At 50.4% G+C, this 15131-nt stretch overlaps 1 protein-coding gene and 1 non-coding gene across 3 annotated transcripts; one reads left to right on the top strand and one right to left on the bottom strand.

The window, feature by feature from the left end:
- Window positions 1-623: 623 nt before the first annotated feature.
- BATF3 (basic leucine zipper ATF-like transcription factor 3) lies at window positions 624-14920 on the top strand. 2 transcript variants are annotated; one of them, XM_009199027.4, is made up of 3 exons: window positions 624-1096; window positions 4110-4214; window positions 14411-14920. In XM_009199027.4, the coding sequence occupies exons 1-3, from the start codon at window positions 947-949 to the stop codon at window positions 14597-14599; spliced, it is 444 nt and encodes a 147-aa protein (XP_009197291.1). In that variant the 5' UTR covers window positions 624-946; the 3' UTR covers window positions 14600-14920. The 2 variants fall into 2 exon arrangements, with proteins under 2 accessions (XP_009197291.1, XP_009197292.1); XM_009199028.3 differs by lacking the exon at window positions 624-1096 and adding an exon at window positions 1165-1449.
- On the bottom strand, window positions 8774-8877 carry LOC116272028. Its single transcript, XR_004180751.1, has one exon. It is a non-coding gene; the product is annotated as a U6 spliceosomal RNA (small nuclear RNA).
- Window positions 14921-15131: the final 211 nt, after the last annotated feature.

A 15131-nucleotide genomic window follows, 5' to 3' on the forward strand; every position in this document is an offset into this window, starting at 1 on the left:
GCTTTCTTGCTGGCCGCCAGGAAGCCAGGTTCACTCAAGCTCTCCCAAAGCTTTTGCAAGAGTGGGTCTTAAATCCTGTCGGGGGGCACGTGCACTCATTTAAGATTTAAAAAGGCATCGGAAATGCCTGTCCCCGATGCCCACTACTGGCCACAAACCTGAAGACCCAAGCGACCACACTTGGTAGGCACTTCTGCCCTTCTGGTCTGGTTCCCACCCGCCCATCCCGAATCGCGGTTATTTTTCCCGGTGCTCACAGCATGTAGACCACAGCCTGTGGCCGCTAGTGTTTCCTTTGCTAGGACCACGTGTAATTGTCTTGGCTTCCATCTTTTGACGGGCAGGCAGGTGGACAGGGACTTGCCCTATATCAACCGGGTCCCCAGTTTGGCAGGAGTGGATAAATCTTGAAAGAGAAAAAGGATCTGGGCCATTTAACCGTGAAATGGCAGGTCCAAATCCCCAAACGTGTCACTAGTGACGTCCCACGTGGCAGATTCGCTCTCAGGGAAGCCCAGCACCGTTTCTGTCCGGGACACCCTCCCCCTGCCCACCCTCCGCTCCGGGAATTCACGCTCGGGGCCGCCCCGCCTCGCTCCCTCCCACAGCCCTGCGGACCGGGGACGAGAAGGGCAGGCGCTCCCTGCAGAGTCCCTGGGGCGCCCGTGGCTCGGGGTGCGCGGTGGGACTCGGTGAAGCCGGCGTCCTCGCCCCAGAGCCGCGGCTCCGGGGCCGCTGGAGGAGCCAGAGTGGCACCCGGATGACTGATCGCCGCGGAGAAAGTGCCCTGGGACTGTGACCCCCGCGCCGGGGGGCGGGCGCAGGGCGTGGCTGAGGCGCAGGAAGATGCCGCGATGGGACCGGGAAAAAACCACCGACCCCAAAACACCCACTGTGTTTCTCAACCTGAGTTCCCCGGTAGCGGCCGAAGGACCCCAAAGGCTGCATGGCGCCCCCCTGGCCCCCACCCACCGGGGCGTCGCTTCGCGTGGGTGGGCTTCGCGTTCCCTCTGGGGTTTCAGAGCCACCACGTGACTTCCACGAAGCGCGGGGCGCCGGCGGAAAGTCGCAGCAGGGGTGGATTTGGGACCCCGAGGTGCGGAGAGAGGGCGGGCAGAGGAGGAAACGAGGCGGGGGTGGGAGAAGGAGGGCGGGGCAGAAGTGGGACGGGAAGGACCTCTGCCGGGACTGGCGCGCTGGGACACCCGGCCCACGCGCGGAGGAGCTGGGAGAGCGGGAAGCCCGAGGGGGCGGGGCTGGCGCGGGGCCGTGGGTGCGGCACGAGGATGCCCGCGGCGGGACAGCGCCCGTAGGCAGCCCCGTGGGCAGGGCGCGCTGGCGGGCCGGGCCGGAGGAGCGCCCGGCATGTCGCAAGGGCTCCCGGCCGCCGGCAGCGTCCTGCAGAGGAGCGTCGCGGCGCCGGGGAACCAGCCGCAGCCGCAGCCGCAGGTAGAGGGCGGGAGGCTCAGGGAGGGTCGTGGGGTGCGGGGAACCGGCGCGCCGCGGGGGGGCGAGGAGGTGGGTGCCGGAGTTCCGTGGTGGTGACTGCGGAGGTGCAGAGGTTGCTGGTGCGGCCGGAGACAAGCAGAGGTAAGGGCGTGGGGATGTGGGGGGTGTGGGGGCGTGGGGGCGTGGGGGCGAGCCAGGGACCCCGGCGTGCGCACAGTGTCCGCGGCGCCTGGAATGGCTCCTGCGCCAGCTCTTGCGCCCTCTGGGAGGAGAAGCCCGAGGGCGCCCACGCCTGGCTGGGCCGGGCATGGCCGGTGCTCCCCTGCACGTGGGCTCCGCACTGCCCTGGGGGCCGCCCCATCCTCGCGCAGCCAGCGACTACCTAACCACCGCCCGTGCCTGTAGCCCCTCTGGGCTTCCCCGGGGGTGGGCTGCCGCGGGAATGGAGAACGCGGGACTGGTCAGCCTGGGCGGGGGGGACCTACAAAGGGCCGACTCCGCCCCCAGCTGGTGAAAACCCTTTGCCCCTTCCCAGTCCGCTGTCCCCTAGCAACGTTTACAGCTGAGCACTCAGGAAACAGACCAGGCTGGCCACAGGGACGGCCATCTGGAAACTTTGCCTGGGTCTTGGCCACCTGCCTTACGACGAAGACTGGATCTTTTCATCCTTACTCCCCACCTTCCCAATTCAGCGCTGGGCAGATGTCAGGTGACGCTGGAGTGTCACAGAGATCTGAGTTTGGGCTTCGGCTTTGCCACACACAGGCTGAGCACCCCTGAGCAATTTGTTTAACCTCTCCGACCCTCCGTTTCCCCATCTGTAAAATGAATATAATAACATCGATCTCTCAGGATCTTTGAGATTGAATCAGATACGATTAATAACGTAATACTATCTCTAACTTTTGTTCACCTCTTTCTGTCTTGACTAAATGTTTCTGCTGGGTTGGCAGGTGTGATCATGGTGATGAGTCCAGTTTAGAGTCAGCTCCCCGAGGGCAGTATGCAGACTGCTTTCTTGTGCTAGTGACTTTTTGATTACGGAGAGCAGAGGCATGAAAAGCACTATGCAGAATACATATTTTTTTTAAGTAGGAACTTCAACAAAGGCAGGTAACTTCTTGAGGGCATACTGTGTGCTGGGAGCTTTAGGACAAAATCTCATTTCATCGTATCCCAATCCTAAGCAATAGGCTGTTAGCACTAAGTCTGCAGAGTTCACTGACCCTTTGTTTAGGGCTTGTATCCCCAGTGTCTGGGACAGTGTCTGGCACATGGTGGGTGCTCAGTTAATACGTATTGAAAGAATGAATGAATTATGTTTGCAATAAATGAGAAAACTGAAAATTTAGAGAATTTAAACCATTTACACAAGGCCATGTTGACACTAAGAGACAAAACTAGGATCGGTGTGATTCTAAAGCTAAAGAGCTGTCTTCTAACCACATATTCCCCTGTAATGTTCTGGTTTTGTTTATCAAGACTTCTTTGCCTCTCTAGAAGACGGTATTTTCATACTTTGTCTCTGTTCCCTTAAGCTTCTATTTGCTATGTATGTTATTTATTCTTCTCCTTTTTATACCCTTATAAAAAATTCTTACCTGTAGTAACTTGGGAAGATGTGTGTCTTATTTGGAATACAGGACAAGATCAAATGATAACTGAAAATATCCATTTTTGTGTTATTAATATTTGCATTCCATGAATATTAATAACTGAGTGGTTTTCCTGTATTTGTACCTCTTGGCTCTTAAACTCTGTAAGTGTGGTATTTTTCCCGCTTGGTGGTGTCTCCTCATGGAGTTCTAGAAAGCAAATACTGCTCTACTTTTTCATGTTTTCTATAGCTGATTGAAGTGTTTTTACCACAGTCGGTACATTTTCCCGCCTGCCTGTTTCATGATCACTCTTGAGGGATTTGACTGAATTTGGTTAAATCTTACATATAGCTAACAGCTTTCAAGGCACATCAAAAATTTGCTTTCTGATTCACTCTGACTTCTGAAACAAAATGTCAGCCAAGCATTGTTCAAATAAGTACATTGTCAGTGGAGTTTAAGATCTTTTGGTGTGTTGGTAGAGTTATGTGGTTGCAATTAGTTATAAGTGTAATCATGATTTGCATGCAGCATCAAAAGTACCTTTCATGCGTGGTGGTGTAAGGACTGGCAAACAGCAAGTTCCAGATAGCAGATCTCTCCACCGCCCAACAGCAAGTTCCAGATAGCAGATCTCTCCACCGCCCCCTGCCCCCGCCCAGCTTTCCAGTCTCAGATGGACAACATTGACACCACAGCTCTTCCAGGCACACGCCCTGTGGGCTAGAAGTTTATGAACGTTGGTTTGGAGACCAACAGACCTGAGTTCCACTTCCCACTCACCCACTTGGTGGCTGTAATACCTGGAGCAAGGTCCTTAACCCCTCTGAGTTTCTTATTCCTCATCTTTTAAACAGCAGTCACACCACACACTTCACACACTCACATGGTGAGTGCTCCTGGGCAAGGGGCTGTTGTGAGCCCATTGGTGTAGCAACTAGTGCTGCTGTCTACTGCAAAGCAAATGGTGAAGCTCTGTGAACAACGCTGAGTGACGAGACAGGGCAGAGAAGGGTAATGCGAGGGGCCACGACATCACGCCCACCCAATGTTTTTCCCCAGAGCCCTGAGGATGATGACAGGAAGGTCCGAAGGAGAGAAAAAAACCGAGTTGCTGCTCAGAGAAGTCGGAAGAAGCAGACCCAGAAGGCTGACAAGCTCCATGAGGTGAGACCGTGGTAGGGACAAGCCACCTGAGAGCCACACCACCTCTGCCCTTGCACGGGAGTGGCGGTGATGACATCACTGTTCTCTTTATCACGATTTCAGCAACACTCATATCTAATTTCTGCCAGGGTGTTCTCACTGTTTGCTCACACACATGTTCGTTCCTCCCTCATCTACCAGGTGCTTCTCATGCTCAAGTTTCTTTCATTATAAAACAAAACAAAGCGTCTTCTGGACCCTGATTCACTTTCAAGTTCTTGCTCCATTTCTTTCCTTCCCTTACATCCTTGCTTCTTGTTTTGCTTTTTTTTTTTCTCCAAAGTAATCCTTTAACTTCCTTGCTTCTTAAAAAAGAGTAGTTACACCTATTGTCTCTGTGTCCCCGGTTCCTGGTTATTCCCCAATCCTCTGTGATTTAATTTCTGCTACCTCCTCTCCACCTGACACACATATATGCGCACACAGACACACACATCCACACATGTACCCAACGTGCATATGTACACACACACACCCCCTACAGAAGCTGCTCCCACTGCAGCCACCTGTGCCCTGGCACTGCCCTATCCAGGACCCTCTTTCTGGTCTCATCATCCTTTACCTTGTTAGAACATTTGACACTTTGGACCCATCTCTTCTTAAAGCTTTCCCCTCTTTTGCTTCTAAAAGACCACATTTCCTAGTTTTCCTGATCTTCTTCACCAATTTTCTTTTCTCCATTTCTTTGTTAGCCTTCTACCCTCTATTTCCTTAAATGTTGGTGGTGATGAGTGTTTCAAACTCTGCCCTTTCTTTTTTCTCACCCTAGGAAACTTAATCTATTAATCTGCTCTCCCAGCATCAGCTCCCAACATTGATTACTCCAGGCAGGCCCTCTGTCCTGGATCCTAGACCCCATAACTTCAGCGTCTGCTGAGCTGTTTCCCCATGGGTCCACTGCAGGCTGCTGGATGTACCACATCCATAAAGGAGTGTTATTATCCATTTACCCGGAGACTTTCTCTTCTCATTGTCTTCAAACCGTAGTTAATGGAGCGAACCATCTTTCTCATCACTCAAATCAGAAGCCTAGGATTTATCCTAAGCCATTCCTTTTCCCTCCACCCTCATGCGTACACCTGCATAATCCTGCAGTTGGGACCTGGGGCTGCGCCATACCAGGAACTGGCCTCAAAAGCATCCGAGGATCTTTTTGATTGGAATGGGCCATCGTTCCATGTTCTTGTCTTTGTCGGGGTTGGTGTGCATAATTAAAGATTTTAGTTTAGCTCTTTCCTGCCATACTTTCTTATTTTTTTGAGACAGGATCTTGCTCTGTTGCCCAGGCTGGAGTGCGATGGCATGATCATGGCTTGCTGTAGCCTCCACCTCCCAGGCTCAAGCAATCTTCCCACCTCTGCCCTTAATTTTGTCTTTTGTTTTGTTTGTTTTGAGACAGAGTCTCACTCTGTTGCCCAGGCTGGAGTGCAGTGGCACAATCTCGGCTCACTGCAACCTCTGCCTCCTGGGTTCTAGAGATTCTCCTGCCTCAGCCTCCCGAATAGCTGGGACCACAGGTGCCCGCCACTACGCCCAGCTAATTTTTTGTATTTTTAGTAGAGACGGGGTTTCACCATGTTGGCCAGGCTGGTCTCGTACTCCTGACCTCATAATTCGCCCGCCTCGGCCTCCCAAGTGCTGAGATTACAGGCATGAGCCACTGCGCCCGGCCATTTTTGTAGTTTTGTAGAGATGGGGTTTTGCCATGTTGCTCAGGGTAGTTTCAGACTCCTGGACTCAAGTGATCCACCTGCCTTGCCCTCCCAAAGTGTTGGAATTACAGCCATGAGGCATTGTGCTAGGTCTCCTGCCATGCTTGTCTCAGCAAGGCCATTCTGGGGCACTGGCAGCATGGAGACTCTGAGGTGTGTTGGGGAGAGGAGAGGAAAAGGGCAATCTTAAAACTCTAACAATGAACAAAGAACAAATTTAGAATGCACATACTCCACAGAGAGGTGACCTTCCGATATAAATTCACAGTGTGGCATAAATCATAAATGTCAGATTCTTTCCTGAAGTAAGAAGGCTGGGCCCTCGAAGGAGGCTAGGATCTCTAGACTAGTGTCACGGAAGGTCCCTCCCAGCCTTCATCCTGAAGAATTTCCACAGAAGAATGGTAATGCCCTTTGCCTCCTTTCTTTCTTCCCCCTTGCTCCTGAAGCAATTGTGATTCTAGCATCATGTTACCAAAATAGCCCCCAGAGGGGACCTGTGGCCCCCAGTTAGTGCATGGCCCTATATTCAGACCACATGTGCTGCTGGATGGCCAAGGTGTTACTCCTGAAGAAGCTCCTAGTCCCAGCCAGGTGCATTAATATTTTTAAAAACTAGTTTTAAAAACATCAGTTTAAGTCTGGACTGAATATGTATCCAGAGGACAAGATCTTGGACAAGATCTTTCATGGAGCACGGTCAAGTAGATCCATTTCACAAATACCAAGCATTGCCATTGGGTCACAAAGAGAGGAGGAAGATCTCATGCCTTGCCTGTCGGTGGGAAACCTGGAATTTCCCAAGGAAAGGATGTTAATTTCCTACTGCTGCTGAAACAAACTGTCACACATTGGGTGGTTTAACATTTACTATCTTACACTGTCTTACAGTTTTGGCAGTCACACATCAGAAGTAGGTCACATTGGGTCAAAATGAAGATGGCAGCAGGGCTGCCTTCGTTCTGGAGGTTCTGGAGAAGATTCGTTTTCTTGCTTTTTCCAGCTTCCGGAGGCTTCAGTGTTCCTGGGCTTATGGTCTCCTTCCATCTTCAGAGCCAGCAATGGCCAGTCGCATCTTTCTCAGGCTGCGTTACTCTGGTGCTGTTTCCATTGTCACATCTTCTCTGACTCCCCGACACCCTCTTTCACTTACAAGGACCCTTAGGATTGCATTGGGTCTGCCTGGATAATCCAGGATAGTCTCCCCATCTCACGCTTCTTAATCACATCCGCATAGTCCCTTTTGCTATGTAAGGTGACATAGTCACAGGTTCAAGAGAGTAGAATGTAGACTTCTGTGAGGGGTGGATTGATTATGCTGCCTACCACAGAAGGTAACGTAAATACAGAACTTTACCACGGTATCAAGAAAAGTACCTGTATGAAGTGTTGGCTCTCTCGCACTTTCTGTCACTGCTGCGTTTGATAACGGAGTAAACCAGGTGCCTGGGAACTTCAGAGTGGTGCCACGTTTACCCCTATCTGATCCCTCTTGGAACTGTGGGGTGGAGACCCCTTCTGTAGGGTCCCTGGCCTGCTTTCCAACCCAGAGACTGTGTTGCATGACAGTCGTGCCAGCTGCCCTTTCCAGAAATGGGGCGGGTTGATCTGAAGCCCAGACCCTCCATGGAAGAGCACCCCCTTCCCCTCTCTCTCTGTGGGGCTGAAGGAATGGGTCAGGATTACACACCACTGGCAGATCACCTCAGCAAGGCCAGTTTTATTGAGAAACACAGGGTCAAAGAGGCTAGGACAGCGGCTCCACCTGTATACAGACCCCAGAGCTGTAGCCCTCACCTTAGCTTCACTATCTCCACACAAGTGTCACTGGTCACAAGTGGATGTGAGGAAGCAGGCGACTGGCTTAGGAAAATGGAAATATATCCCAAACCTTCTGCAGAACCAGAGGAACATCATTTCTGAACCGAATCATTACCCACCATGTGAGTAATCCCTTCCCTGTTCCTTCTAGGAAAGCATTGTAGCTGTAGGGATCATTGGATGATTAAATCTACTATTGGAGGCAAGGTATCTGGTTTAAAAATGGTGTAAAGAACCCTTTTGCCAAGCTCCAGTGAGTTGAGCACAGAGCGCCTTGCACACTGCTTCTGGTCATGACAGCCCGTTAGGACCCCTGGACCTCCCAGGCCAATCTAGCATGGGGACACCATGCATAGGAACCTCCTCCTCAAATCTGGAGTGAGGCCAGCTCATTGGGAGACACCAGAGGGCCCAGAAAACAGCCACTGACAGCCACTGCCTGCTGCTCCCTGGAGACTGTGGTGCATCCAAAGGGCTTTCTTCATCTGTTCCTCTATCCCACACTGCAGGGATTGCATTTCTGAATATCTCAAAGTAACTCAAGCTCTTTAGTTGCATTTCTTGCATATCGTGAGGGGGGATATTTGGAGCAAACGTGTTTAAAGTTTCCACTTTTTGGCCAGGCACAGTGGCTCATGCCTGTAATCCAAGCTCTTTGGGAGACTGAGGTGGGTGGATCAACTGAGGCCTGGAGTTTAAGACCAGCCTGGCCAACATAGCGAAACCCCGTCTCTACTAAAAATAGAAAAATTAGCCGGGTATGGTGGCGTGTGCCTGTAGTCCCAACTACTCGGGAGACTGAGGCAGGAGAATCGCTTGAACCTGGGAGGCGGAGGTTGCAGTGAGCCAAGATTGCGCCACTTCACTCCAGCCTGGGCAACAAGAGTTTCCACTTTTCTCTGCTCACCTCACTCACATACTCCACCTGCACTTGAGCCTCTGGTTTTTTGGGTTGTTTTTTACTCTTTCGTCTTCCTGGGTTTTTAAAAAAATATGGAACACTTTATGAATTTGCATGTTATCCTTGCGCAGGGGCCCTGCTAATCCCAGTGTCATTCCAATTTCAGTGTATGTGCTGCTCAAGTGAGCACTTGAGCCTCTGTTGCCTCCAACGCCCTGAGAAACTTGCTCCAACTGCAGCTCTTAGGAGTTTTTCAGCCACCTCCCTCCCCTCCTTGTTCTCCATCTCCAAAGGCCTAGGAGTGTCCGTCAAGGCGAGACCTCTGTGGAGGGGAGGATGGGGGAAAAGGCTGCACAGGCCAAGCCAGAGAGGCAGCGGCTGGGGTTCCCCTTCACATAGAGTTTTCTGGGCAGTGGTTGCTGGCAGTTGGACTACGGTGATGAGAAGCGGTTCTTAACATGTGTCTGTAGACCTCAGAGTTCACTGTGGGCTTTCAAATCATCCCTCCAACCCGCTCACACCTCCCGTGGGGATTTCGACCTGCATTCATCTCTGAACACTAGGCGCATGCCAAAGTCCACACTGACAAATGAGAACCAAAGTGAATAGGCAGGGTCTCCTCTCACCCAGGCTGAAAGGTGGCTCAGAAGTGGGTCAGACTGGTTCGACCAGACACCCCAAAGGTGTAAGACTGAGAAAGAATTTTGAGTCAGAAAAGGAAAGCAGCAGTGCCATCCTGAGGAGCCCCAAATGTCACAAACTGGTGAATGACTTGGGCAATGTGATTGTGTTGTGTAGTCGCCATGGTTTTTTCAGATATTGCATGTTCTAAGAGGAAGCTTCATGCCAGCACCCGTGTGGCTTAGAAACTGATTATGACACTCATTTGTACAGCCCTTGCTGGTAACACAGTTTTTCTGCTGGGAAGTGCATCAGTGAAGGCTTGGGAGTAGACTTATTCTAAAGTACTGAGATCTTACAGCCTCTTACTTCTGGTAACCATCATGGGGAAATCTGGACCCAGGCCCTGCCAACCAAACGCAGAATTGTTGATGCTACAAGAGAGCTGCAGTGGACCTTGAAGTTAGGAGTCAGATCCCAAGTCTGTGTGACCTTGGAAAAGTCACTGTACCTCTCAGAGCTTTAGTTTTCTAATTTGTGAAATGGGGTCTGTGTGTGGCTGTGGCCTCCTGGTGGCCTGTTCCTACTTCTTTCCTTATCACCGTAGTTGTCATCTCTGCTCACTTCTTTACCAGTCCTTGATCCTGTCTTTAGCCTCAGAGGCACCCTGGACCCTGCGTATCCCTAGGCAGCCCCTTGATCCCAGTCACTTGCTCCTAGATGCCCAGAACAGGGTTTCTCAGCCTCAACACTGTTGATGCGTGGGGCAGCATAATTCCTGGTTGTTGGGGGTCTGTCCTCTGTGCTGTTGGACGTTGAGCAGCATCCCTGTCCTCTAGCCACATGATGTAGTAGCACCCCCCACCAGCTGTGATAACCCAAACTGTCTCCATACACTGCCAGTGTCCCCTGCTGACTGCCACAGTTGCCCTACTTGAGATCCACTGCCTTAGGCAGCTTCATTTCTGAGGCAGAACTGGGATCCACAGTGATTTCACCACCTCTAATTTTTAGGTGTCTGCTTTGAAACTGTCCCGGCAAATACCCAGAGAGGGAGTACAGCAACCTCAAACCCTCCTGTAGCAAAGGATTTGGAACTTGGCAGAATTAGAGCTAGACGGGTCATATGTTTGGAAATAATGAAGGGTTTAATGGTCTTTGCTTGCTTTTGGTTTGCGTTTACTCCAGGAATTTCTTCTGGGTGTGAGGTGGGTTTCATTTCTTCCCCCTTTTGCTGCTATTCGGTGTTCTCTGGCCTCTTCTTTCTTCCCTCCCAGCTCCTCTTTTTATTTTCATAGGACTGGTCTCACCTAAAGATTTTGACTTCTTCTCTTGTTATTCTCTCAGCTCAATAAAAGTCCCTCAGCCAGTTTATAAGTAAAGCTTAAATCCTGGAAGAGAAAGTCCCTGTGGAGAAGGCAGATGAGGGGCCCGTGGGGCACCTGTGACGGGAAGCTCTGACGACTCTGAGCAGGGGTTGGGGGAGGGCAGGGGACCTCAGGGAAGCCTCAGGCCACAGGGCTGCGCACACGGCTTCCAGAGACAAAGCCGCGAAGCTCAGAGCCTCTTGCTGTGGAATTCAGTATATGTAGAAAGGCAGCTTGGAATATTCTACCAAAGGAAGAGGGCTTCTTGTCCTTCGGAATCTACTTAAAATGTTCACATGTTGGAACTACTCAAACATACTCTCCGTTTTACTTGAAAGTGAAGGCATTTCCAGCTGCAGGCTGGAGTGTGTGTGAGTGTGAGTGCTTATGTGAAAGTGAAGGTGTGGAGTGTGGATGTGAGTCTGTGAGTGTGTGTGACTGAGTGTGTGAGGTGTGTGTATGTGTGTATGACTGTGTGACAGTGTGTGACTGTGTGTGAGTGTGTACATGTGTGAGAGTGTGTATATGAGAGTGAATATGTGTTTGCAGACGATGTCGTGTGATGTGTCGGCTGTGTATCCGAGTCGTCGTGTCGAGATGTGTCCCATGTGCGCATGGAGTGCTTGTTGCTGGGTGTGTATGAAAGTGTGTGTGTTTGCGGACACATGTGTGACTCTGTGCAGAGGCCAGAGGAGGGCATGAGGGCTTGGGAGTGGGAGGCAGGGAGGAGGATGGAGGCAGAATGGGGCCGGTATACTGGTGAAGCCACATGGCCCCAGAACAGCCTGCTGCCCTGGAGAGTGCTCCAGAACACGCTGGGAGCCTGCCTGGGGAATGGCTCAGATAGACTCTACAGGCAGCCCCGCCAGACCCCTTGCTTCTGAAAGGGAGGAAGATGCCGAGAGTCCATTATGAAAGGAAAGGATGGAGTTAAAGAAAAAGCAGAGGATGAAGGCTGAGGAATCACTGAGCATGTAGATGCTGGTGGTGTGGTGCATCAGGCGGGGGTAGAGGAGAGGAGTAGCAGAAGTTCCTAGGTCCTTTACATTTCTGATCTTTGGGGAGAGACATTACTTAATATGAGTGAGATTGAATATGATACAAAATAGAATAGAACACATAATAAAAGATGTGGTTCCTGTAGGTACTGTGGTCAGGGAAGTCTTCCTGGAGGTGGTGGGCTTGAGCTGAACCCACGCAGAAAAGGAGGAAGGCAGTCCAGTTGAGGATAACTGCATGAGCAAAGGGGCAGGATTGATAATTTGCATGTGTCTTTGGGGACTATAAGATCAGATTTCTTTAGTGATACTCCCTTAAAATTACTACTGAGAGAGAAAATGTGAAGAGTAACACAATTGGGCCCTGAGCTTGGGAAATGCATGGTGTGCATGATACAACAAAGCCTTACTATAAACTAGAAATGAATGAAAACATTTCAGCAAGATTTAAATGAGATTGCCAGCCTAGAGAGGGTCTCTATTAGCATGCCATAGAGCTCTGCTATTGGCTATTTATTGTAGAACTTATTAATGACTTGGATGAAGAAAAGGAAGACCTGCATGTTAAGTTAGTGGATGGCTTCAAGCTGTATGCTATCATCATTCATGAGACAATGCAATTGAGATTCAAAAAGATTTTGCAATTTTGCTGGGCTGGAAGATGTCCAAATAAGGAATGAAATTCAGTTGAGATGGATGTAAAACCGTACCCTTAAGCCCCGTATCATCCATCATCATCCAAGGACAGACAAAGAAGCAGCACAGGCAGACAAATCTTGCATTTCTCTGCAGGCTCAGGGAGAATCCTCAGCAGCTTGGGCCCAGCACAGGAGAGGTCACTGCCACACATTTACCCTTGGCATGGTCTCCAGAACCATGCATTGCATCCTGGGAACAACATTTTCTGAGATATTCTGGCAAATTGGAGTGTGTGTTGGTGAGAGTCCCCAGAAGGGCAAAGAAAAACCTGATGCAAGGAACTCAGAGGACCTGAGACAACTGAGCTCAGAGAATACATAAAGGGAAGTGGTACAGGGCTGTATCCTAACATTTCAAGAAGTGCGATGTTGAAAAAAGCATTGGATCTACTAGGTGTGGTTCTATTAAATAGAACCAAGCCCAATAGGTACATTTGAAAGTGGGAGAGTTTGGATCAGTACAAATAAGAGCTTTTTCTTTTCTTTTCCCTCCCTCCCTTCCTCCCTTCCTCCCTCCCTCCCTTCCTTCCTTCCTTCCTTCCTTCCTTCCTTCCTCTCTCTCTCTGTCTTTCTTTCTTTCTTTCCTCCCTCCCTTCCTCCCTTCCTCCTTTCCTCCTTTCCTCCTTTCCTTCCTTCTTTCCTTCCTTTTCTTTTCTTTTTTTCCTTTCTTTTCTCTTTCTTTCTTTCTTTCTTTCTTTCTTTCTTTCTTTCTTTCTTTCTTTCTTTCTTTCTTTTCTTTCTTTTCTTTCTTTTCTTTCTTTTTGTGTTGGGATCTTTCTCTGTTAGCCAGGCTGGAGTGCAGTGCTGTAATCATGGCTTATTGCATGCCTCGAAATCCCAGGTTCAAGCAATCCTCCTGGCAGAGCCTCTCAAGTACCTGGGACTATAGGTGTGCATCACCATGCCTGGCTAATTAAAAAAAATTTTTTTAGAGATGGGGTCCCACTGTGTTGTCCAGGCTGGTCTCAAACTCCTGGCCTTGAGTGATCCTCCCACCTTGACCTCCTAAAGTGCTGAGATTACAAGCATGAGTCACCATGCCCAGCAAAGAGGATTTTTCTTTTTTCTTTTTTCTTTTTTTTTTTTTGAGACGGAGTCTCGCTCTGTCGCCCAGACTAAAGTGCAGTGGCGCGATCTCAGCTTGCTGCAAGCTCCGCCTCCCGGGTTTACACCATTCTCCTGCCTCAGCCTCCCAAGTAGCTGGGACTGCAGGTGCCCGCCACTTCACCCGGCTAGTTTTTTGTATTTTTTAGTAGAGACGGGGTTTCACCATGTTAGCCAGGATGATCTCGATCTCCTGACCTCATGATCCGCCTGTCTCGGCCTCCCAAAGTGCTGGGATTACAGGCTTGAGCCACCATGCTCGGCCCCTAAAGAGGATTTTTCTAGTAGAGCAGCCCAGAAATGACAGTCTGTCCATTGAGGGCAGGAGTGCCCAGAACAAGTTGGATATGGATGGTTTCTACATTGTGTGGATTGGGCTAAGGGTTCTCTCTGATCCCCTGCACTTCTACACCTCTGTAAGCTCTGATGGAGAGGAAACTGAACAGGTGAGTGCTGGAGCAAAGCCAAGGCAAGGGATGTTTTCGTTTGTTGGTTAGTGCAATCAACAAACATTTGTTGTGTTCCAGGTACTGTTCTAGGTGCTGGGAGTATAGCTGTGAACCCAACAGAGATCTTCGGAAGCACATCAGCATTTGGGGGAACTAACTGCACAGGGGCATGAGGGAGCTTTTTGGAGTGATGGCAGTGTTCTGTGTATTGATCAACACAGGTGTATACATTTGTCAAAACTCACTGGATCATACTTAAAATAGATACATTTTATTTTATGTAAGTTATACCTCAATAAATAGTTTCTCCCAGTGGGAGGGGAGAGACACTCATCAAATAGACAAATACCTGAATATCTGAGTGGTGGAGGGGACATGCGTAATGAGACAGCTTTCATGGGCAAGAGGCAAGCAGTGCAGCACAGGAGGACGGAGGAAGGGAACACCGCATCAGAAATGATGTTGCCCATTCTTTGTCTCCTCCAGGAATATGAGTGCCTGGAGCAAGAAAACACCATGCTGCGGAGAGAGATCGGAAAGCTGACAGAGGAGCTGAAGCACCTGACAGAGGCACTGAAGGAGCACGAGAAGATGTGTCCGCTGCTGCTCTGCCCTCTGAACTTTGTGCCAGTGCCTCCCCGGCCAGACCCCGTGGCCGGCTGCTTGCCCCGATGAAGCTGAGGACACTCCTCTGCCCAACAAGGAGGCTTGGTCATTTTCATACCAGGGAGGAAGGGTTTCCCTTCACAATTGTATACAGGGGGCACCTGTGGCCAGGCCTCCTCCTGGGAGCTCCAGGACCAGCCAGCTGTGTCCCCTGCAGACTGGGCTCAGCACGGCATCCAACAGGCACAAGACTCACAGAGCCCTTGTGCAGATCCAGCATGGAGGCCACCCTCAGGAATGACTTCTCATCCACCCTGGCAGCTATTAGGTTCTGCTGTTATGCAGAGCCATTTCCTCTAGAATTTGGATAATAAAGATGCTTATTGTCTCTCCCTTCTCCAGTTCTTGGAATTTAGAGGCACAATACACTTCCTTTTCCTGGAGAGGTCATCTTCTGTCTTCTCCGGGTGTTCTGTGGCTCATGGGTCTTGCTTCCCTGCCTGGCTACTCTCCCACAGCCACCTCCATGGCAGACAGGGGAGGTGGCTTTAGGGGGCTGAGTTGGAGCATAAACCAATGGGACTTCCTTGCCACTTCTAGG

Source organism: Papio anubis, chromosome 1 (genome assembly GCF_008728515.1).
Source record: "Papio anubis isolate 15944 chromosome 1, Panubis1.0, whole genome shotgun sequence".
NCBI classification, from domain to species: Eukaryota; Metazoa; Chordata; class Mammalia; order Primates; family Cercopithecidae; genus Papio; species Papio anubis.

What these genes read in the sequence shown, in the direction of transcription:
- BATF3 (XM_009199027.4), top strand. Translation starts at nt 947, where the DNA reads ATGGCGCCCCCCTGGCCCCCACCCACCGGGGCGTCGCTTCGCGTGGGT. An exon ending in GGTGGATTTGGGACCCCGAG is followed by an intron (nt 1,097 to 4,109) that starts GTGCGGAGAGAG and finishes GTTTTTCCCCAG; the next exon opens with AGCCCTGAGGATGATGACAG. An exon ending in AGGCTGACAAGCTCCATGAG is followed by an intron (nt 4,215 to 14,410) that starts GTGAGACCGTGG and finishes TGTCTCCTCCAG; the next exon opens with GAATATGAGTGCCTGGAGCA.